We start from the raw sequence: 24,954 nt of genomic DNA on the forward strand, positions 1-24,954 counted from the left end.
TATATACTGCTCAATATATAATCCCCGGAAGAGATTACAAGTGTCCTGGTAAAAAGAACTGACTTCGTTAAGAAACTCGGTTAGTGAGTAATTATACTGACTGAGTTTCAAATTGTGGCTCCATCATTTCTCTAATTCAGAATTTTTAAGTTGGGGGGAAATTCGCAATTGGCCAGTTTCATTTCATATACGTAGGTAGTCAAACGTTACATAAATTTATATTGTAATAGTACGCTATAATGAGGGTTAATTTGAAGAAGCTATCCCTCGTTTTTATCACTTCATTTCTCGATTCAAAAACATTAAGGACTTTTTCCTGATGTTCTAACACTTGTAATTTTTCTTCAGAGTTCAAACAGAATTGTGTCCAAGAGTCGCAAAGAAGTCAGTCAATAAGATACTAATTTATTTATCATATATTTTTCTTAAAAAAAATTATTATATATTTTACGTTTTGAATAGAGAGTGCCATTGAAATTCCCAGCGCCTTAATTTGATTCTGGATAATTTTGGTATAGAATATAGTCAAATAAATAAAGAATAACTTACAAAACGTTTACATTCCGTCAACCCAGTGGTTGAAAAATATGCCAAAAAACCCCTCAGGAAGTAGGTTAACCTGGTTCTAATGTAAATGCCGTTTTATATAAGAAATTCACACTTTTTCCGTTTCAATTCTAAACCAGTATTTTTAAACAAAATACTTTATTTATAACAACAATTTAACAGAATACTTGTGCGTATGCATAATACATTTTCAAAAGAATCACATCTAAATGTCACATGGTTCCAAGAAGTGATCACAATATGGATGTTTCTCATAGAAGGCATTAATCATTTGTTTCACCAGCAAACTCAGGGATTTTGTAAAGCTAGGTATTAACTCGTTTGTAATCTCCTTGGAATTAGTGTTGATAAATCCATTCATATTATCACCCAACGCCTTATCGCCATTGAACAGGTTATCGAAATGGAAATGAGTCTCTCCTGGATATAATTCCATTTTGACATGTTCCAGTGTGCCATAGGTTTTGCCATTCTTTACGACAGGTTTGAAATCAAATGCATATTTGATTTTAACATTTTCTGCAATGAAATTGAAATTAGTTATAGATTATTTGAATATCATTTTGAATTTATAGCAGCTGAACTTACTTATTTTAATTTCACTTTGTCCATTACCAACCACGGGCAGTAATAAAACACGTCCTTCCAATTGATAATGACCCTTAATTATTACTTCGGGTACGGTAGCCTCGAAATTGTTACGTCCCTTCATGTCGGCCCTTAGTCCACTGTGATTTTATATTTTCATAATTAATTTCAATTTCGTGTAATTTTTATAGAAATAATTAACTTACTCAAATGCAGTGACATGCATATTTTTCAATCCATATACCTCGATATCGTTAAATTTGAAACCAACATTAACTGGACTTGAGGGATTCTTTTCCAATTCGAAAACTTTAACACGCAATGGATCGAATGGTATTAGATTTACATCCCTGTTACCGGTATGATATTTATGAACAACTTCATTGGCCGTCTTTACCAGACAGGCACTGTCGCCATTTTTACATTTTGGGAAATCGGAGGCTGAAAGTAGAAAATAGAATTTAATTAATATATTTTTTTAGAATACAGGATTTAGAAAAGTTGTGATCACGGTTTATTGGAAAATGTACATTTTCTGAATATAATTTTAATTTAATTTGTTTTATAGGTGCTAACATTCTAATATTGCAATACATTTTTTAGGGATTCGGAAACTGATCACAGAATATCCAATAATTGTATTTCCTTGATTCTCAAATGTATTTATTTAATATATTAACTTTTACTTACGATAATCGGCCCGTACCACGACCGCTGCGAACCAAACACTGCAAATAATTGCAATTGCAAAATAATTCATCTTTACTGTAGGATTTGTGCTGGCCAAAATCGAAGACTTCACTTAACTGTAACAATGTGAAGGCGACGATTTGTTTTTATACCTAACTGATATTATTTTTGAATATTTGAAACGTCATAGTATCTGCAAATTGTGAAAACGAGTTAAATCAATTGACATCAGCAAATGCATACGCATTGGCATTGATTTTTTTATTCCCGAGAATATAACCCTACATTCGATTAATGCGACCTCATTGGTTTATTATTTTATTTGAAATTTTGTTTTTTTTTTAATCTGATATTTAATAATATTTTTGTTTTCGTCGCGTTGGGCGCCACATTTACATTAACATTTATTATACATAATTTATAGTAATGAGCATCCCAGGATAAACAAGAAGACAATTAAGGCCCTCACGTTTGTCCGAGTTCAAAATTATAGCCGGTAAATTAAAAAAAAACCATCACCTATTATCGACTTCAAAAGATTTTGTCGAAAGCTATATACATTTAAATGGTAATTGTACGCTATAATAAGGGTTAATTATTTAATTGCTACGACGCCTCCAAATGATTATTTTCGAGTTCCGTGCATAAAAGAAGCTTTCCCTCGTTGTTGCCACATCAACTTGCGATTCTGAAAAGTGAATATGGGCAATTTGGTTCACTTAATGGTCTTTCTCGTTTGTTCGAAAATGGCGTATCTGAGACGGTTAGTAATTAGTACTTACGCGCAATAATGGACATATATTTATGTTAGGCAATTAAATATTTTATGATCTACACTGTGGAAATTATGTTCATATATGAGGTACCACAAAAAAACGTAAGTCTTGAGAATCAGGAAAGAAAACTAAAAATTAGCGCCCAACGTGACAAAAACGTAAACCTCAAAAATATCAAATGAGATTGCGAATTTGCGTCTTATGGAGCAAATATTTCTCCCTCGAGCCGTCTGAGTATTGAATAATTCTTCAATTTATAGAATATTTATCGATGAATGTCGATAAATAATCCCACATTGTAGGGTGACCATTCGAAGAGTATCAATAACTTGCTAATTAGGTCGATTTACTCAAATTTTAATGAACGTATAATTGGTATTTTAATGTTTCAATTTAGAACTAGACACTGCAATAAAAATTAAACAATTACAGTGGAACCAGAATGAGTGAAAATTATTCTTTCATCTCAATTTTGGGTCACAATTTTCGCATCGAGTAGATTTTTGAGTTATTGTGGCACTTGTTTCCATTGTAATTCATTACGATTTTTTATGATTGGGAAATATTATATTAATCGAATAATGAACTAGATCCCTTACTCCTTCGAATTGTCTTTTGAACTGCATTTTATTTTTAAATAAAATATATATATATATATATATATGTCGTGAGTATTTAAGACAAATAAATAATGAAAAACTTTGATTGGAATTGGAGGGGCAAAAAGTAGCAAAACACCGACATTATAGTGAATTTATTAAAATATATTAGGAATACTAACACACAAAATTTAGATTTTCATTCATAATTTTTAGTTTGTTTTCGATGTTAAAAACAAACATCTTCCAGTTTGACAACAAATGTGACAAGTAGCCCATCAGGGTAAAATTTTATTTCAGACAATAGATAAATAAAATATAACCAGATACTAATTATATTCAGGTCTGACTATAGATTTGTTATAATTTCTTTATTAACATTTTTCAAATTTATTAAAACAACAGTTAATTTGCAATTTATTGCGTATCCATGGACAGAAAAAAAACACAAATTCAGCACTGGTTTGAATTTGTTTGAGGAGAATTTTGTTGATTGGGAATCATAACCTAAAAGAATCGATTCAGAAAAAGAAAAACAATTAAGACAATGTAACGAACAGCGGTCTCAAAATATTCCTAAGAATCATTCACTACAGAATTTATAACAAATATCAGTAAACTTTAGAGCCAACGTAATTTGTATTAAAAGAAGGTATGAATCATGAAGAAAAATGTCATACAGAGTGCAAGTTATCATAATTGATTTAGGGAAAATCATCTGTCATTGAAAAGAAATCTCCCAATCCCATTGAGTAAAGTTGTTTATTTTTCGACCGAAAATGTATATTTTAGAAACCAATGCCATAACTGCAGCATTTTTAAAAACATATACCATTTTTCCCTTTCAATCTCAATAACAAATCGCGTCATGAACACATGAGGGTAATACATACTATGAATGTTAGGAGAGCGCGTCACAAAGAGGAAAATTGCAACACTAAACAAGCAAGGACCATAACCACTGTACAAATTCAAAGGATACATAGTTACTAGGCGACGATAGATGGCAGGCCCATCACCAAGGGCACGCTTCAGCACATCAATCATCTTCTTAACTGGCATAAAAACAATGAAATGATTTACGAAATTAACACAAGGATTAGCCAAGTAAGATGCCAATGCTTTGCCCATAGTCATACGTATATTGGAAATTATTAAGACTCAAAATGCATATCTTTTTTTATTATAGAAACATTTCTGTACCACAAACAATCCCCGTTTCAATATTGAAATATAATTTAATTTAAGCTTAATTATAGCAAGGTGTTAGAAATTACAATAAACAAACAGAAAAAGAAACGGGATTTGTAATTATAGGATTATTTATCAGGTTATCATTACTTGCAAATATCTAGATATACAGAAGAAATGAAATGCTATTACCACCAAACTTGTCTACTGACGCAGTAAATTATATATTTTATTCTAAAAGGTGTTTGGTGAGAATTTAATTGAACTGATAAATTATATTACACATTTTTTATTTGAAATAAAAAAAATAAATTGAATTAATTTATAAATTTTTTTAAAACGTGGGGCAATGTATTTAAAAATATTTTTTTTTTTTTTTGCAATATCCGTGGAATTGTAATATGTCTGGTTGAAAGATCAAATTATTATATAAAAATGGAAACTTGTAGAAAGAACGTGGAAAAATGTATTTTCCATAGGGAATATAGATACACATATTGAACCTTAATGTATTGGTCTATGGTTGTATATTGCAAGTAGAGTTGTGTCGTTCCGGAATGAACTATTTCAAAGGAACTATTCCGAACGAGGAACGATCGGAACTGTTTCCGAATATTTCGTTCACCTAGTTCTATTTGCTCCAGTCGTTCCTTCTTGCTCTCTTCCACCTAGTTCCTTTTGTCCCTCGTTCCTCTTTACACTCGTTCACCTAGTCATTTTTGCTCCTGTTGTTTATTTCGTTCCACCAACTCATATATGTGAATCAGTTAATGTTATATTAGTTATCTCTTTCTTTTATTGATGAATGAAATATAGTAATAATTTAAGTTTGTACATAATTCAAGCAAAAAAAGAAAAAGAGGTATGAACTACTGTCGTGTACCAGTGAACGATTGAACTAAAAAGAACTTTGGAACGACTTAATTCCTTTTGCTGAGCGGACTGAAAAAGATCGAACCGTTCAAAGAACTAGAACTAGATAGTTAATTTATACATTTAGTAGAATATTCTGGAGCGACAGTGTTCCACTGCAGGACCATAAACACAAAATATTTGTTTACCTTATTTTCATAAATAATATTGTTATTTACACAATAATAAATTGACAAGAATGGGTTTATATATTTTTTAAAAAAGAATTAAGAATATGGTAATAAAGGAACGAGTTCAGAAAAGGGAACTATTGGAACTAGTTCTTATCGTTCCTTTATCCTAATAGTTCCGTTGAACTAATTCGTTCTGGATCTACCCAACTCTCGATATCTTAAAACTATATAAGGCGGAATTCATTAAACCTTACGTCGAATTTAGTGAAAATTATTTTCTTTGAAAATTATTGTTCTTAAACATTTATTTAATTTTATACCAAGTTAAAAAAAAACAACATTTTTTATTCTGCAAAGAATTTCTCATATGGAAATTTGCTAAAAACATCATTGATAACATCAGCATAAATTTTACTAAACCCATCGGCCAGTGATGCTTTTACCTCCTGATAAAGATCCTTCCAGTTTTCATTTAGAAATAAATTCATATTATCCCCCAGGGTTTTATCACCATTAAATAGATTCTCAACAATATAAACGATTTGGGATGGTTCAGCATCCAATTGCATATCCTTTATGGTCATATATGTTTCACCATCCTTCTCCAGAGGGGTGCCGACAAAATCCATTTGGAAGGTGACATCAACTGCAAAGGAGAAGAGAAAAAAGTGGAATAAAAGGGACGCATATTTTTTCTAATTTTTTTTATTTACCCATGGTTATATTACTTTGTCCCTTACCCTTAATGGGTAATATCAAAATTTTACCATCTATGGAATAGTCGCCGACTAAACTTAAATAATCGACTTTGAAAATCAATTGATTCTTTTTGGTCATATCTTTATCGAATCCTCTAAAAGGAAAAGAAAATCGCACAAATATTAAATCCTGATCTAAAAATTTTTAACCGATTTTCGGACGAAATTCGCTCAAAAATTTAATAGTTTTTCAGATAGAAAAATTATCCTTGTTGTTTTATTTCTAGTGCTTATTTCTTTTAAATTACTGAAGATTCGTAACCACAAAATTTTTTATTCTGCCAATAAATTTGTTTAAATTAATTTTTATGCCACTAAGAGTGCAAAACCCTAGATTAAAATAAACCTAGAATCTTTTGTTGCATTCATCTTTTTTTTTTAATATGTAGGGGTATTTAGTCATAAAATCTTACTTGACTTTTACGACCTTTGCAGTTTTCCAGCCATGTACGGAATTATTGGTTAATATTAAATCGACATTCACTGGACTATCTTCACCCTGCTGAATGCGAACGGTCCCCAAAAGTAATGGATCAATTTGTTTTAAACTCATGGATTCATCACCTGTAATTAGAGAAACGATGTTATCTTCGATGATCATTCGCAATCAGTTCCACAAATAAAAACATGAGTTTTTTTATAAATACTCGTATATATGTATCCTGAAAATGCAAAATAAATCTCTCGAATGATTGTCACCCTGGCGAAGAACAATGAGTTCATAATGCGATTTTGCCTCTTTTTGGATAATGTTCCGTTCTGCTGAGTTCAAAATCTCTTTCTAAAGCACGTGATAGCCCCTTAACTCTTGTTTATTTTCCATGGAAGTCCTGGAGTTATAAAATTGACTTCAGAAGTATTTGTTATTTCACTTACCGTCATATTTTTCACTCATTAGATATTCGATAACTTTACCGATACATTCGGTGTCACCAAACCTACAGGGTTGGGGTTCGTTAGCTGAAAATAAATTAATTATTTCTTTATTAATTTTCGAGTTTTTGAAACACCCAGCATTTTTGGTAATAATTTTCTTTTAACTCCTAGAAGTAGGCAACAGTTTTTTGTTTTAGACATAGTTATATTCCATACAACTGACAACTGATAATATAAAACAACTGATATCTCTACTTTATTATGATTTGTTTACATTAAATGTTTTAAAGATATTTTACTCTCAAAGAGCCAGAAATTCGTGTCTAGTTTTACTTGACAAAATAGCAAGAAATGTCATTGGTCGGTTCGTGTACTCAAAAACCGGAAAAAATCTAATGTATAAATGATAAATCGAAAAGTATTTTGAGAAATAGACGAATTTGCAGGCTCTGGAACATATCAATTATTATTTAACTGTAGATATGTAATCTGATGAAATGGGATTTTTTTTTATCCATTTTTATACTTGTCTCTCTTTTTTACACTTACGAAATTCCCCAAGGATTCCGACAATTAAAATACTTAAAACACAAATATCACAATATATTTTAGCCATTTTCTTGAGCTTGGTTATTATTATAGTATCCGAATATAAATTAGACTAACTTTGTATTTAGTTGATCCTATTTATATAGCTGCAAATTAAATTGTGACCCTGCATGTTTCCAATTGATAGGTGTCAAATTTTAAATAAAACGTTTACATGGAAAACGATTTCGTGTAAATTGAACAGACACGAACACAAATATTTAATTCGATGGGGTGAGGTCTTCCTCTATTGATTGAAGATATTTCAGAGGTATTTTACAGATAAAAAAAATATGGTGATCTAGATTATTGGTCTGCTGTAGCCTGTACTAGGTGATGGGGCTGTCATCTATCGGAGTAAACTATAGTGAGGTCTCCCTCTATTGATTGAAGGTATTACAGAGGTATTCTACAGATAAAACACTTTTAATAATGTAGATTATTGGTCTGCTGTAGCCTGTCATATGTGATGGGTCTGCCATCTAATGTTGCCTAGAGACAACGACTCCTTAAATTGTGAACAGTGGTTGGGGTCCTCGTTTATTTATTTAGTGTTGCCATTTTCAAGTATGTGACGTTATTTCCTGTCATTCTCATGGCCTTATGTGTTGACTTTGGCTATTATAATGTCAGGGAGACTTGTATGCATTCCATACGGGAGGGGAGATACGCCTCTTTTTACAATTATATGAATGAATTATTTTCTTTCTAAGCTGGTGTTCGAACTCTGGACCCATCAGTTTATAGTCTGGCACAGAGGTGTTTCGTGGCATGAACCTATCAATTTGATATTTTGTGAAATCTTCCGGATAATTTTCTAGATATGGAATCCTTCTAGATGTTCTATTGAATGAGAAAATTTTTTTTTTGCTTTCCATCCAGAGTTCTGCTATACGTAGAAGATCTGATAGAAATCATCATTAGACATTATTTAAATCGATTTCAATTAACAATTATTCAATTTTGACATAAGTAAAATATATCCTGCAGATATAAAATACTTGCCAGCGATCTTAAAGGAATTAAGGTCAACCAGAGGTCTTGAATATGTAGAAAATATTTTTAGGTCTTTTGGAAAGTACAAATTTTATTCCTTAAAATTAAAATTTTCTAGAATTATCTAAGTCTTTCAGGTCTTCTGCAGCTATAGTCCCTCATATATGTGTATTATATTCATGATAAATACAATTATTCAATAGTTATGCTTGATACCTCTCTTGGAGGCCATTTTGCTTTACTTTATTTTTATTTATTTAATTTATTTTTCAAATATACACAAGTAATAATCTCACATATTTTTAATTTGTATCACTAAAATATTTTTCATAGGGATATTTTGCAAACATTTTATTGACAATTTTCCCCGCAAACTGACTGACACCGTGTGTCAATGGACGTTTAAGTTCCGGATAAATTTCCTGCCAATTTTCCGTTAAGAATTTGTTCATATTATCACTTAATTCCTTGTTGTTGTAGAGATTTTCAAAGAAAAATAAAATATTTTCGGGTTCCACATCTATGTAGAATTTTTGTACTTTCATATAGGTGGCTCCATCTTTTTCGTATGGTACACCAGTCCAGCCAATGCGGAATTTCGGTTTCACTAAACAGACAAAAAAATGTTAAGAAATATTTCAAACAGTTGGTGGAACTTACCCATTGTAAAGTTAACATTACCCGATCCTTGTATGGGTAAAATCAATACTTTGCCACTAATGTTATAGTGTCCGGACATTGTAAGGTAATCAGAAGTGCCAGAAATTTCATGAATACCAGCAATTTCCTTGCCAAATCCCCTTTTTAAAGTAAAAGATTTGTAAAATTTAGAAATGTTCTTTGTTTTTAAATTAGTTTAAGACTTACTTAATTTTCTCAAATCTTAAAGTTTTTACACCCCTAATATCAGCATTTGTTAGCACACATTTAATATTTACTGGACTGTCTTCGCCTCGGCTCACGACCAATTTGTCAATCGGTAATGGATCAATAGATGTCAAATCGTAATTCTTGTCACCTATGATGATGATAATTTTGCAGAATAAAATATTACAAATTTTAATAGGAGAAGCAGGGAAAATATCAGAAAAAGAATATTCAAATTCCTAAACTTACCACTATGTTTTTCAGTAACAAAATAATTAAATAATTTTCCAATACACTCCGTTTCACCATATTTGCATGGTTTAGGGTCATCAGCTGAAAATAATTAAGAGGAGGAAATTTTATTTTATAGCCTGTTTTAAATTGTTAGGGATTTCTTGCGGATTTAATAAGCCTAATAAATGGCATTATTCTGCATAATCGCTAGTGAAAAATCTCACTAGTGAACTGGGGACTGTTCACTTTCCTTCAGTTGGAATAATTCACTTTTATATTGGGGAATTTTTTTCATTTTCGGACCGGACGTGATAATGTGAAATGTTTTTTTTTTAATAAATCGAAAGTGGAGGGGGAGAAAATTCACGGGGAATTGATATTTAATAAAATTGGAAATATTTGCTTCTTTCCCAGGAATTATTTTTGGTAAATGCAGACTCTGTATATATATAGAGTTGTCTCTAGATATTTTAAAATTTACCTTTTAAACTGAATTTTTTTATTTACAAAGATATATATTTTAAAAATTATTTTTTTTTATTTTTAGCTACAAAAAACGTGTAACCAAATCCGCCAATCTATAAATCGGAAATCATTTCAAATATGGTATGTGACAGATACTTTGTTATTACAATTAATTGATTAATTATTTTAATTATAGCTACAGTAGTAGCTAGTAACAATTGCTATTTTAATTGTTTTAAATATCAGTAATTAGTTTAGTCGTAAAGGCAACAAATAATTGTTTGCATTGATACTGATAAAGTGTAAAGTTAAATATCTAGTTTGTAATAGTTTGAGCTATTCGAAACAAGGGCATATTAACGGTAATCAATATATGAGGTGTTTTAAAAAACAAACAAATCTATAATTAAATGTAAACACATATTTTATAAAAATAACTGATATTATATAATATCCTTCGAACAATATATTTATCGTTTTATCACGGAAAATAATTGTATTCAATGGTCATTAACCCCGGATGACGTTGTCAATGTCATTGAATTTGAAAAAAAAAATATTACTAACAAGGACCAACATTGATAATTTCTGCTAAGAGACGTATTAATGAAAATATATTGCAGAAATTATATTGCAAAATAAAGAATTTGTAAAATAAATGAAGATGCTAGATAGGCTAAATCGTTTATTTTTTTCTGTTTTATTAGGTTGGTGATTGTGTAAAAGTTTAAAGTATGCTCCATTCGCTTCAAAACACTTCTCCCAACGAGATTTTAAAGCGTAGATGCCTGTCTTAAAAACATTTTTGTCTTTAGAATTAATAAACTTTGATATCGTCTTCATTTTCATAGTGTTTGCCTCTTTAAAATCACTCTAAATGCTTGAAAAAAAAAACATGAAAATCTGTCGGCGAGAGATCCGGTGAATATGGTGGATGCTGCAAAATTTCACATTCCAGTTCGTTCAGTTTCGCAATTGTTTTGTGCGATGTATGCGGCCGAGCTTTGTTATGGAGCAGTACCGGTCCATGCCGATTTTGCAATGAAAAATCGCCAGTCCGAAATTTTGCTAACCAACGCTGCACTTTCCGATCGTTAACCGTATTCTCCCCAAACGCTTGGTTTACGTTGAGTGTAGCTTTTGCAGCATTATTACCAAGTTTGTACTCATATAAGAAAATGACGCGAATGTCGGCAGAATTCATATCGGCAATAAACTCAAAAGAAATAACAAAAGGGAAGACCTTCGGGAAAACCTATTTTGATGAAATGAGTATCTGACAATGGACAATACGCCAAAGACAAAAGTATAAAGAAAACAGGGTGAAAAATGTCCGCATGTAAAGAGAATCCGACATTTCATACGCATCATCCGAATATATTATATTTTTCCGATTACCACCCAGAATTCATCGTCTTACGTTGCTCAAGCCGAAAAAATCTTCACATTGCCAGTTTTGTCAGGCGACCATTGGCTTTTGGACTAAGCGTATTGTGAATTGCCATATGTTATGCTTACTTTCGTTAAATCTATTTTGGGAATTGTAAAACTGATCGATGTAACCTAAAAACCTAACTTCACTTGATATCCAGCAGTGAAACGGTGAGCATTATTTTCCATCTCTACTCTTCTCTTTTCTATATATTTTATTTTTTATGAGAAATAATATTGCAACAATAATACAGACCCTCAGCCACATGGCTGAGTCGATTTATCAATGTCCGTCCGTATGTCTAATGCTCGAAGGGAATAAACGATTTTATTCAAACTTTGCACATCACATCATTTCTTCCAAACTTAGCTCAAGTTCGAAGATGGGGAATATCGGTCTACTCCTTCTGGTACCTCCCACACAAAATGGTTAAAATTGTGCCAAGTAAAATTGTAAATAGTAAAATTGTTCGGCTTTCTTTTTAAAACACAACACATGTTCGTACGTCGAAATTTGTTTTCCTAACTGGCGACCAGCCTCATATAGTGTTGTATGTAGTAACTTTCGTATTTGTTGTCAGTACTCAGTCTCAGTCTGAAGATGTGAGATATAGGTTCAGGTTATAAGCCTTTCCCCATTCTCGGGTTTAAAAATTTAAATTTAACACTGTTTTTCTTAGAGCTATTTGCTGTACCCACTGTACCTCGAAAACGAATAACCCGATCACCACAAGGACATAAGGATCTATCTTGCCTTTAAGCGAAATTGAATTTAAAAAGTGAACTTTCAAATCCGTAATGAATCAAATTTTATAAAAAAATTGTGATTTTTATCAGGAAAACACTGTTTTTTTTTTGTATTCTGCTGTAAAATGTCGTGTTATTCGTAGCACTTCCTTTTGGGAATATATTCATAGATTTCAATAAAAGTTTGTTATTCAAGTTCATTACGACTTTTTCATGGTAGTTTCTATTTTTAATATAGACAAAATTCATTTGAATATATCGAAGATTTTTTTCATTATATGTTTTAAACACCCGATTTCTAACACAATAAACTTTAATAATATTTTAATATGACTACATTTTTACAACAGGATGTTCATACATTTTATATTTTTCTTTAATTTTTTGTTCTAAAATATCGTTAATTTTGTGAATATTATCCTTATTGTTGCATTTCACTTACGAAAATCACACTTTACACCACAAATAACAATCACTGCCACTAGCAATGTTAAGAGCTTAATTGCCATTTTCTTTGCGTCGTTGTTGATTAAACCTTCGTTCCAAATAGAATTGAGTATCTTTGTAAACTATAACGCCATGGCTTAGAACTCGGTCTTTTTATATCATATCGAATGAATCATTTTCGAAATGGTTTACATTCTTAGAACAGGCATAAACATTGGTAATCGAATACTAAGTTTTGTTGGACTTTATGAAGTGAAAAAATTTCCTCATTGAAAACTATAATTAATATTGGAATTTGTTTTTTAATAAAACAAACTATATGGCCTTATATTATTCTATTATAAAGAATTGTTTAACCCTTGATAATTGCTACAAAAAATAAAAATCTTCGATAAAAAACATTGTTGGAAAGTATGTAGGCATTGCAGTGGAAATTCTAAATTAATATTTTATTTTTATAAATTTGTTTTGAAAAAAACATCCTTCTGTTTCTTTTTTTAAAATGTCCTTAGTTTGATAGATTTTTCAAAAAAACACATATTGCCCTTTTCCTATTTTTCCTATAAAACCGAGTATTTAATATTCGGTTTATCGTCCGACCTAATTTCTAATCTTCTTTATCGCAATTCTGGTTTATCTTGTAAATAATAGCTATTTGTAATAATTAGAGGAATTTATTTTAATGAATATAATTTCTCAATTATCATTGCTACTGTTGCATTTTTTTCACTCAATTCGAATAATTACAATAATCTTGGAAGAAATTGTTGTTTACAAAATATTTACTTGTTACATAGACTCCATGTAAATTATATACTGTCTTAGTTATTAGCATCTGTCAGAATTAAGTAATCTGAGGTTTCTGGATATAAGCTTCATTTTGGACTAGTATAAATGACATATTCTGAAATAAGTCTATATATATATATACCCTATTGAAGGTCTTCCGAAAGATCCTCAACAATTGGATAGATCGTCTTTATGATAGATTCATTACGTTCAGATAGTCTTTAATATATAAGAAATCTTCAGTGTCCGCCTACTATGGGGAAACTTCGACAGGTTTTTTATTAATGGGAGACATTCAGAGGGTCGTCGATGAATAATTTACCTTCAGAATGTATTACATAGAAGGAGATCGTCAGAAGGTATTTCTATCTTGATAAAGTCTCCTATCTACCTTCAAAAGCTAGTCTATCTTTCAGAAAGTCTTAATGCTGTAGATGACTTATCTATAGGATAGTGCTTTCAAAGGACATTATAGTCTATGAACACTCTACCCAGCTCGTCGATTAAAATGTCTTTCAGGTGGTCTATAAAGACTTCTTATGGCTAACCTATAAATGATTACTCCAGCTCATGTATACAAATTCATCCAAGCCTATAAATAACCCCATTTCCCTCATATATAAAGACTCTCTCCAGCAGCTATATAACCACTCTCTTCAGATATTCTATTAAAACTCCCTTCATCTACACCTTTTTTCAAATGTTATTCAAAATATTTCAATTGCAATCCGAGAATTTCATTTGTATTTCAAAAACTCAATTTGCACATCATAACATTTCAGTTGTAATTGGAGAATGTAATTGGTAATTCATAACATTTCATTTGTAAATCATTTGAACTTCAAATAAATGTATTTACAATTCGAATAATCCGACTTGAGATTCATGATATTTTACTTGTAATTCATAATATTTCAGTTGTAATTCGTAACATTTAAAATGCATACATATTCTTTGTATGTTACTAATAATATTTTTCGAAGTTAAAATAAAATGTTATGAAATACATAACAAATGAAATGTTATGTATTTCAAATCAAATGTTATGAATTTCAAATGGAGTTTTATTAATTTCCAAAGGAATTTTATGATAGTGGAGAACCTCCGCCGGTTTTCAATATGAAGAACACTATCAAAAAGTTCTCATCTTATAGCAATCATACAGAAAATCATATGTAACTAACAGACAGGGTGCGCAAAAATTCGCACGCCAATAACACTGTGCTACAAAATAACAAAAAATTTTTTTTCAGGGGTTCTAATGTACCAATTCTGTTTAGTTGGAGTCTCTGGATCACGAAAATACCTTTGGTTTTTCTGGGTCACTTCGAAAATTAATTTTATAACGGTAAATATAGAGAAAAACGAGGTTTCATGGATTTTCCATTTGAAACTTGAATAACTTATTTACTTTATAACGGATTTATATTATTATTTTTTTCTTTCGAAGAGTACAATTTTTCCTTTCAAACAAGATATATATTTGGTAAATCGGTTGAGTATTGGCTGAGTTACAGCGGTTAAAATGTGAAAAAATACGCCTAAAATGACAAAATTTATTTTTCTTCGGACTGTACGAAATTATGATATCAAACCATATAAGTTTTATTATATTACGGGGAAGAAAATTAAATTAGCTTTCGAAAATGATAAAAATCAAAAAAATCGGTTAAAAAATGGATGACTTATGCACATTTTTGTATTGATTCTATGCATATTCTCTAAAGGAAATATGGGTCTGTATCGTTTCCTGTTACAAACCGTTATGTTTGTAGCAGGCAAAAGGAAACGAGATAGACCCATAGTTCCTTTAGAGAATATGCATAGAATCAATACAAAAATGTGCATAAGTCATCCATTTTTTAACCGATTTTTTTGATATCATAATTTCATCGTACAGTCCGAAGAAAAATAAATTTTGTCATTTTAGGCGTATTTTTTCACATTTTAACCGCTGTAACTCAGCCAATACTCAACCGATTTACCAAATATATATCTTGTTTGAAAGGAAAAATTGTACTCTTCGAAAGAAAAAAATAATAATATAAATCCGTTATAAAGTAAATAAGTTATTCAAGTTTCAAATGGAAAATCCATGAAACCACGTTTTTCTCTATATTTACCGTTATAAAATTAATTTTCGAAGTGACCCAGAAAAACCAAAGGTATTTTCGTGGTCCAGGGACTCCAACTAAACAGAATTGGTACATTAGAACCCCTGAAAAATTTTCGTGTCGCACAGTGTAATTAAAATAACGCTCTTTCACGCTCGAGCAATCGCCAAACGAATATTCGCACACACATTACAAGTGAGTGAGAGCTCACAACAACGATCGTTCGTTGCGCTCACGAACGACAACGAATATTCGCTAATGTTCGCTCACCAACGGCAACGAATGCTCTTTAGCAACGAATGCTCGCGAATAAAAAAAATCATTTGAAAAAATGAGAGATTGCAAATGCTTGTTCATTCATTGTAACTTTATCATTCGATATGAATCTGTGTGAAAAACTCCCCATCTATTCATTACGATATAAAAAAAAACACCTCTGTCTCACATAAAATTTATTCATCATCATGTGCTACAATATATATATATATATATGTTAATATTTATTCTGTAAACAATTTCTCATATGGATATTTATCGAAAACATTTTGAATATAATTTCGGGCTATCACGCCCAAACCACGAGTCAATGAACCGCTTATTTCACCATAAATTTCTTTCCAATTGTCGGTTAAAAATTTATTCATATTATCACTGAGCGCCTTGTCGTTGAAAAGATTGTCCAAAGCAAATTTAACCGACTTTGGTTGAGCTTCAATTGCGAAGTTTTCCAGCTTCATATAGGTCTCACCGTTTTTAACATTGGGAGCACCCATCCAACTGATTTTGACGACAGGTTCAACTAGGAAAACAAAATATAAACTATATAAGAAAAATAAATACATTTATTTTTTTTTTTCAGATACATACTCATGGTTATTTTACTTTTACCCGAACCACTTATGGGTAATATTAAAATTTTACCCGAAATTTTATAGTCACCGGCCAGTGCTATTGTATCCGCTTTAAATGTAATTTCATGTTTGGTTTTTAAATCTTTGCCAAAGCCTCTGCAATGAAAATTTAAATGTATATATTTTTATATATATTTTAAGCCTTTACTTACGTGATTTTGGAAATTTTTGTAGTTTTTAGACCAATGCCAACATTGTTGGTAAACAATAAATCAATGTTGACCGGACTATCACTGCCCTGCTTGATGTGCAATTTTTTGATTGGTATGGGATCGAGTATACCCAAATTAAGGCTATCATCGCCTGAGGGGCAATAGAAACGAGATGAAATAAATAAATTATCCTTTCATCGTGACTTTTTGTTACAACATACCTGCATATTTTTCATGTGAAATAAATTCGATAACTTTTCCTATACACTTTTCATCGCCATATTTACAAGGTTTTGGATTATCAGCTGAAATGTTAAAAAAGTATTTTTATAGAAGTGGAAAAAATGAAAATCTAAAATAAAACTTAATCGACGATAATATTTTCGATCAATTTATTGTAAATGGAGATTTTTTTACAATGTCTATAGTTCCTTTCCCCAAAAAAATTTAATCATTCATGTCTTTTTATACTGTCTGCCTTATGGCTAAAGGGCTTTATATAAAATAATGTTGCTTTCGACTTTCCTATAAAGACTGCTATGGGGAAACTATCGAGTTCTGGTGGACTTCCAGACTGTCCAGCTGATATCGATAGATTCCCCTTAGCTAATTCATAGAGTCCCTCCACCATGACTCCATTCCGCTGGTCTTTAAACATAGCCTATTCAGTTCGTCTATTATGATCCGCTTCATTACGTTTGTGTTAGCAAACATATTTTTATATCAACTCCATTAAATTAATCATGAGGTTCGAATCGAATTCCCATGTTTCTCCCAAAATCGATTTTGTTCACATTAAGATTTCGTTTTTTTTTCACTTACGAAAACCACCAATTGCCACCCCGCACAATGACACTATGCTGGAACATAAAAATAGAATATTTGCAAAATTCCGAATAAACATTTTATTTTGCTGCTGTTGTAATTGCTGTTTTTGTTGTTTTAATGCCGTAATTACAAACCGAACTAAACGAAAGTTGTTAGTAAACTATTCGACCAACCATTTGTAGACGAAGATTTTAATAGATTTCTCCTTTTATTTTGTTTTTTTTTATTGTTAAATTGAATTTACAGCTAAGTTTATTTCTATTTGTATTTTTTTTAATCCAAGTACGTCGACAATTCGCAATGCTGGTTGTAGCGTTGGTTTCCTGTTCAAATGAATAACTTACAGATTTCTATTACAGAGAACGATGACTTCCGATTAAATGAACAAATAATAAAATTTATACACCAGGGTATAATAATATTATTAATATTTTATTTTATTGTGTTTGTTAGAACAATGTATGAAAACAGTTAAATATTAAATACAGGGAATTTTTATTATGGGCCAAGGGTTTATTATTTATTAGCCTACACTATATATTATATGCACTAAAGGTGGTTGTAATGCTATGCATATTTTCTATTAAAAAGAAAATATTTTTCAATGAAAGGTGCTAATGGATTTTCTGACTTAAAAAATATATACTTTTCCTGGAAGAACCACATTTTCTGATGTGTGAAATTATAATTGCATTAACAATTGACACTTCCAGTATCTTGATTTCTTGATTGTCTTTTCTATGACATTGAAATATCACTTGCCCAAGAATGCCGTGTGTGACAAGAGCCATTATTAAATAATTTCAAATGCATTAGAATTCAAGCTAATCGCAAAGATTTGTAATTTGTTTATCATAATCTACACACTTGACAGGTAATTGACAGATTTCCTTGTAATGGGATTAAATAAATCAGATATATAGGTAGGTATAGTAAATCACTATCACTTGATAAATATAAAAACAAGTGTATACAATTATGTAATAACTATATTACGAGTACAACCATAGAATCAACTTGTGGGATTTTGGTCCTATTTATTTTTCCCACTTAATCTATAAAAAATTAAATAGGAAAAAACGGATTCCCTCTGATCGTGCATAAACACTTAGTGATGCTCAGGGATGTATCCAAGAATACAATGAATTCATTTCGGCATACAGCAGTAGCCGGCGCACCGAATTGAAACCCTGTGTACGTGATCCTGTTAATCTACAAATACTTGCTGAAGTTCGCATATAAAGACTCTCTATGAAAACATGCTTATTAAGGCGCCCTCTACCTCTATCTCCACATCTTATATAAAAACGTAATCCAGCTCTTCTAAAAACTTCCTCCGCATCGTTTTTTTTTTTTTAGAAGAGCTGGATAGGCTCTTCTATAAGAAAATTCAACTTCTTTCTTAAAGACTCGTTGACATTCAATTCGCCTAATATTGAATTTATATATATTGAAAATTGACCATTCGTGGGGGAGGTACTAGAAAGCGTGGGCCAATGGTTTTTGAATAGTTTGATTCAAATTGTACAGTCTATTCGACTGATTTTGGATTTATAAATATTGAAAATTTGGACCGTTTGTGGGGGAGTTGTTGGAGGCTTGGTAAAGAATTTGGATTTGTAAATACTGAACATTTTGACCCTTTGTGGGGGAGGTACCAGAAGGAGCGGACCAATGGGTCCCATCTTCGGACTTGAGGTAGACTTGGTAAAGGTAATAGGTTCTACAAAGTTTGTTCAAATCTGATCGTATGATATTACAAAATAAAAATTCAAAAAAAAAAAAAAAAATGGTGATCATTTTGTGGGGGAGATATCAAAAGGAGTTCGATGATGGACCATATCGGTCCAGGTCCATCATCGAACTTGAACTAAGTTTGGAAGAAATATTACGACGTGCAAAGTTTGGACGAAATCGGTTACTCTCTTCGAGAGTTATCGTGCGCACTAACCGGCCAGACAGACGGAAGGACATTTGTAATTGACTCCAAATTGTCTGAAACGGATTTGGTCCAAAGAATCATGTGGTCTAAAACCGATACTTCGATGATGCACATTTTTGTCATATCATTAGCCATAAGGCTGACAAATTTTCTGAAACGGATTTGGTCCAAAGGAACATATGGTCTAAAACCGATATTTCGATGAGGCTCATTTTTGCCGTATCATTAGCTATACGGCTGAGGGTGTACAAAATCTATCGACTCCAAATTATCTAAAACGGATTTGATCCAAAGAAACATGGGGTCTAAAACCGATATTTCGATGAGACACATTTTTGTCGTATCATTAGCCATAAGGCTGAGGGTATAAAAAATCGTTCGACAAATTGTCTGAAACGGATTTGGTCCAAAGAAACGCGGGGTTAAAACCGATATTTCGATGAGACACATTTTTGTTGTATCATTAGGCTGAGGGTATACAAAATCTTTCGACTCGCCCAAAAGAAACGGACTTTCATAGGTCGTATAAAAACTCATCTAGACCCCTCCAGTTTTTCTATAAATTTATAAAGGCTTCCTCCATTCGCCTATATACTCTAACTCTACTTGGTGTAAAAATACTTCCACCAGCTCGCCTGCAAATGCTTCCTCCAGCTCATCTATGAAATCTACCTTCAGCTGTTCTATGAAGTCTCCATCAAGCTGGTATGAAAAGTATCCCTCCTGCTCTTCTATAAAGACTCCCGTCAGCTCGCATATAAAGACTTTTGCAGCTCGTTTCTATACACTCCATTCTGCTTGTCTATAAATACCCCTTTCAGCTTGTCCATAAAAATTTATCAAGTTAAGACATAAGAAAGTACTCCTGGACGAGATAAATATAGTCTTATTTATCTCGTCCAGGAGTACTTTCTTATGTCGGGTTTATTATTTTTAGGTCGTCTATAAATCTATCTCGTCTATCCTCCAGATATCCAATAAAGAATACCTACACCTTGTTTGTAGACTCCCTACAGATCTCCTACAAAGACGCAATGTAAAGATCGCCTTCATTTTGTCTATACATATTCCCATCAGCTCTTTCTTATTTTTTCAATGTGAAATACAGTTTTTTTTAATTTTTTTTTCACTTATAGAATACTTAATATTTATTAACTAAACAAAATAATATCACATTTTTCTATGTTTCTATTCGACCAAATACATATCATATGGATATTTGGTAAAAACATGACCAATGACTGTTTGGAAAACCTTGCCAAAGGCCGATGTAATGGAACCTCTCAATTCGCGATAAATATCTTCCCAATTTTCATTCAGGAACAAATTCATGTTATCTCCCAGGGTTTTGTCACCATTGAATAAATTATCGATTTTGAAATGTATGCCCTTTGGGTCCAAGTCCATGCGGAATTTTTCAACTTTCAAATAGGTTTTGCCATCTTTTTCCATGGGCACACCGACAAATTGCATTTTGAGAGTGACGTTGACTAAAAGTGAAATGAAAAAGATTAAATTAAATTAATGACATAAATTAAGAGCTGTATTTTTTTACATACTCAACTTAATGCTATTGGTACCAGTTCCAGTAATGGGCAATACCAAAATACGACCATCTACTTTGTAGTTGCCGGCCAATTCAATTTCAGGTGCCATTAGATGGATTTCATGTTTTCCAGCCAGGTCCTTGCCAAAGCCCCTAAAATTAAAAATATTACAAAATACATTTAAGTTCTTCTTTCGTTTTTTCCTCCACCAATACTCACTTAACTTTCACCACTTTGGCATTTTTCAAGCCGGTCAATTTATTGTTGATAAATTGCAAATCGATATTGACAGGACTTTCGGCTCCTTGTTTAATGCTGATTTCCTTAATGACCAAAGGATCAATGGCAATGAGATTTATGGATCCATCGCCCTGGTTTTTTTCATGTAGGAAATATTCCAAACCTTTGGCAATGCAATCGGTGTCGCCATATTTACAAGGTTTCGGATCATCAGCTGTAATTAGAAAAATTAAAAATATTTGAGAATTATTTGGAAAAACTAATATTCATTTTTGTGATTGATACCAAATACATTGGCTTCATATTGAAACTTTGTTTAATTCAGGAAGATGCCATTAACGTAAATCATCATTCCGATTATTAGTAGTTTGCCAATTAAAGAAAAGAAAAATAGTAAAAAGCCAGTTTAAATTACAATTTATATGACTCAATAAAATCCACTTCCAGTTTTGTAACAGGAAACAAATATTGTTTTTTTTATTGTTGTTGCAATCTATTGCGGAGACCTTTCTCCTAGATCTATAATCTTGTCTGTACTTGATTATAATCTTTGAAAAACAAAAACGACATGTAAAGTTGTTAAGTGTTCAGGGTTTAGCTAAGTGTAAACTTTGATCAAATTAATGTGTAATACTAGTAATATGTTTTTTTTATATTATAATTAAAATGCTGTAATCGTTAAAAAGTTATAGATGAGTTCGTACAGTATATCTTGTCCAATCAAATGTACATGAGTGGAGAAATTATTCAGTGTGTTTATAAGTCCGTATATATGAGTCCCTACAGTTCGTTGATATAAATCCGCTCCAGCACACCTAAGAAGACATCCGTCAGACCGTTTATAAACCCTCCCTTCGTCTAATCTACAGAATTTCCTCTCAAAAAAGGCTCAAAATACTCCTATCGGCTTTTTTTTAATACTCTTTTCAGCTTGACCTTCACTTCCTCTGGCTGTTCATAAAGACTCCAAGAATTCAACTCCCTGACTTTAACTCACCTAGCTCGTCTAAAAATACTCCGTTTATAAAGATTCCTGTCAGCTGGTCTACAAAGACTCCATTCAACTCGTCTACAAAGACTCCCTTCAACACTTCTATAAATACTCCGTTAAGCTCGTATAAGCTCTCTCCTGCAGCTCGTCTAAAAATAACTCCCTGCAGCTCGTCTAAAAATAATCCCTTCAGCTCGTATGAAAATAATTCTTCAATCTTCTATAATGATTTCTTGCAACTCGTCTATAATTACTCCTTTAACTCGACTTTAAAGACTGGCCTCAGTTCGTCGATAAAGACTCCATCTATTAAGACTCTCTTCAGTTCCTCTATAAAGACACTCTTCAGTTCCTCTATAAAGACTCTCTTCAGCTCGTCTGTAAAGGCTCCCTTCAGCTCATCTAAAAACTCTCTCTTTAGCTCGTCTATAAAGACTCCCTTCAGTTCGTCTATAAAGACTCTCTTCAGCACTTCTAAAAAAAATTCCCTTCAGCTCATCTATAAAGAATCCCTAACGCTCGTCAATATAGACTCCCTTAAGCTCAAATAAAATACAACCTTCAGCACGTCTATACGAACTACCATCAGCTCGTCTATAAAAACTACCTTCAGCTCGTCTTCGGCTTGTCTTTGAATACTTCCTTCAATTAGTCTACAAAAACTTTCTTCAAGAAGTCAATAGAGACTCGTCTATTTAAATTCACTTTAGAAAACTTAGTTTTTTCGTATATTTTTTATTATAAAACTTCTTTTGCATCTTTTTTTCTAATTCCCTCAGATATAGTTCACCGAATTTTAAGGATAATTTCCGTCATTTTATTCACATCAATTGTATTTCGAGTCACACTATTATTCATCAAAGAACAATAAATATATGGCAATTTCCGCTTGACTAGATTATTTTTATTTATTTCACTTCCGAAACTTACGAAATTTGGCATTCACACATAGGCAGATGGCAAGTGTCACCAACAGACTCAACTTCGTGCGGACCATTTTAGTTTGTTTTGATTATTTTTCTATTTAGTTTTTGTTTTAATGAAATCGAAAGCGTTCGACTTTTTTGAGAACACTAATCCAAACGACTGCTAATTGGCAACAAAAATCTTGGCTTTTTATACTAGAATAGAATTGTAAACTGGATTTGGCTAAGATGTGTCTTCAATGTTGGCCGAAAATGCTGAGATGATTGAGTGTTGTTGTTCTAGACGCGTGAGAGATAGAGATACATATTTGCTCTTGGTATAATAGACAGGTGCGGCACGTTTAGGTACCAAATTGGATGCAATAAAAATGATTTATTTTTCGCTTTAAAAAATATATATTTAATTATTTTGCAATAAAATGTTTCTAATAAAAATTGGAATTGATTTTTGTTCATATTCTTAAATAGTTTGGGCAATAAATAGCTGCAATAACGATTTAATTAAAACGCACATTTTATGTGTCAGCACGAGTAGTAGACCTCTTGCTAATCAGGTTTTTTTTTTAGCCCATATTTTGAGATGAGCTATTGAAAATAAATTATCATATCCAGTTCTATTTAGTTTTACATTTCGAAAAATACAAAAATATAATAGTTCTGAATGATTTTGCAAAATTAAAATGTTCTACATTTTGGAACATATGTTTTATATTTTATTAGAATATATAGTAGAACTATACATTAGATTATTTGTTCTCACTTTTATTCTTAATTAATTTTTAGTATCATCTAGAAGTTGTGTATCCATATTATTATTTGTATTAATGTTCGCAGTCGGCATTATCCCAACGATGCATTAATTAATTGTGACAAACTTTTAATTATGAACATGTTCAAACAAGTTATAGACCACAACTCTGATCATTTATTTCCATAACTTTAATAATTGTTTAGGTAATATATATTTGTTTATGTATCCAAAAATATAATCGATTAAATATATATATATTCAGGCTTCATATTGAGAAAAAAAGAGATTTGCTAGACACTCTTAATTGTATTTTTAATTATATAATAACCAGTAAGTGTGTCTATGTTCAGATTTAAGGTAGATTTGGTACAAAAATGGTGATATGCAATTAATGCATCAAATCGGATAATCCATTTGCTTCATATTAAATGTAAAATATCAACCCTTTAAGGGGAAGTACCAAATACCAGAACGATGAATACAATCTTTAGACTTGACTTTGGTAAATGTAGTAAAATGCGAAAAGTTTGGATTAAAACGGATACTTATTTCGATTTATATTAGATATATACTTCTTAAAAATGTTGACACTTGATGAGATTGGTACCGATAAGCGTCATCTACTAGTGGATATTTAAAACATGAGGTTCGGCAACGTTCGTTTTAAATTTTAATCTCCGTTCGAATATTATGAAGAAGTGGACCGATATTCCCCATTATTTTCAATTTATTTGAGTTTGGAAAAGTTATTGTGATCTACAAACATTAGATGAAATTTGTTACTACCTTCAACAGTCGTCGCGGTCAGTTTGTGTGGATGGTGCGCGTGCAATCTCTCGAAAGTTGTAATCGAATGTTTGTATATCATAATCCTTCACAAATGATGTTATTAGTTTT

General features: G+C 31.5%; 3 protein-coding genes across 3 annotated transcripts; all 3 read right to left on the reverse strand.

Annotated features, from left to right (window-relative positions):
• Positions 1-772: 772 nt before the first annotated feature.
• Positions 773-4,351, reverse strand: LOC133326192 (protein takeout-like). Its single transcript, XM_061534870.1, has 4 exons — positions 4,114-4,351; positions 1,362-1,596; positions 1,156-1,295; positions 773-1,086 (listed from the first exon to the last, which is right to left on the reverse strand). The coding sequence occupies exons 1-4, from the start codon at positions 4,349-4,351 to the stop codon at positions 773-775; spliced, it is 927 nt and encodes a 308-aa protein (XP_061390854.1).
• A 1,450-nt stretch (positions 4,352-5,801) lies between these two features.
• LOC133326193 (uncharacterized) lies at positions 5,802-17,463 on the reverse strand. The gene is made up of 13 exons (XM_061534871.1): positions 17,304-17,463; positions 17,054-17,137; positions 16,833-16,983; positions 16,637-16,776; positions 16,347-16,568; positions 9,792-9,875; positions 9,543-9,693; positions 9,336-9,475; positions 9,055-9,282; positions 7,092-7,175; positions 6,629-6,779; positions 6,171-6,310; positions 5,802-6,103 (listed from the first exon to the last, which is right to left on the reverse strand). The coding sequence occupies exons 1-13, from the start codon at positions 17,461-17,463 to the stop codon at positions 5,802-5,804; spliced, it is 2,037 nt and encodes a 678-aa protein (XP_061390855.1).
• A 3,327-nt stretch (positions 17,464-20,790) lies between these two features.
• LOC133326194 (protein takeout-like) lies at positions 20,791-23,377 on the reverse strand. The gene is made up of 4 exons (XM_061534872.1): positions 23,311-23,377; positions 21,369-21,603; positions 21,162-21,301; positions 20,791-21,092 (listed from the first exon to the last, which is right to left on the reverse strand). The coding sequence occupies exons 1-4, from the start codon at positions 23,375-23,377 to the stop codon at positions 20,791-20,793; spliced, it is 744 nt and encodes a 247-aa protein (XP_061390856.1).
• Between the last annotated feature and the right edge of the window lie 1,577 nt (positions 23,378-24,954).

Source organism: Musca vetustissima, unplaced genomic scaffold (genome assembly GCF_032173495.1).
Source record: "Musca vetustissima isolate MV318-11 ecotype Yass unplaced genomic scaffold, APGP_CSIRO_Mvet_v1 utg14365, whole genome shotgun sequence".
Classification (NCBI taxonomy): domain Eukaryota; kingdom Metazoa; phylum Arthropoda; class Insecta; order Diptera; family Muscidae; genus Musca; species Musca vetustissima.

Coding starts and splice junctions, on each gene's coding strand:
- LOC133326192 (XM_061534870.1), bottom strand. CDS start 4,351: ATGGGCAAAGCATTGGCATCTTACTTGGCTAATCCTTGTGTTAATTTC. Junction 1,296..1,361: donor ATGCATGTCACTGCATTTGA/GTAAGTTAATTA, acceptor ATAAAATCACAG/TGGACTAAGGGCCGACATGA. Junction 1,087..1,155: donor ACAAAGTGAAATTAAAATAA/GTAAGTTCAGCT, acceptor ATTTCATTGCAG/AAAATGTTAAAATCAAATAT.
- LOC133326194 (XM_061534872.1), bottom strand. CDS start 23,377: ATGGTCCGCACGAAGTTGAGTCTGTTGGTGACACTTGCCATCTGCCTA. Junction 21,302..21,368: donor GCCAAAGTGGTGAAAGTTAA/GTGAGTATTGGT, acceptor TTTTAATTTTAG/GGGCTTTGGCAAGGACCTGG. Junction 21,093..21,161: donor TACCAATAGCATTAAGTTGA/GTATGTAAAAAA, acceptor TTTCACTTTTAG/TCAACGTCACTCTCAAAATG.
- LOC133326193 (XM_061534871.1), bottom strand. CDS start 17,463: ATGGTGGAGGGACTCTATGAATTAGCTAAGGGGAATCTATCGATATCA. Junction 9,476..9,542: donor TTAAGATTTGAGAAAATTAA/GTAAGTCTTAAA, acceptor TACTTTAAAAAG/GGGATTTGGCAAGGAAATTG. Junction 6,104..6,170: donor ACAAAGTAATATAACCATGG/GTAAATAAAAAA, acceptor TCTCCTTTGCAG/TTGATGTCACCTTCCAAATG.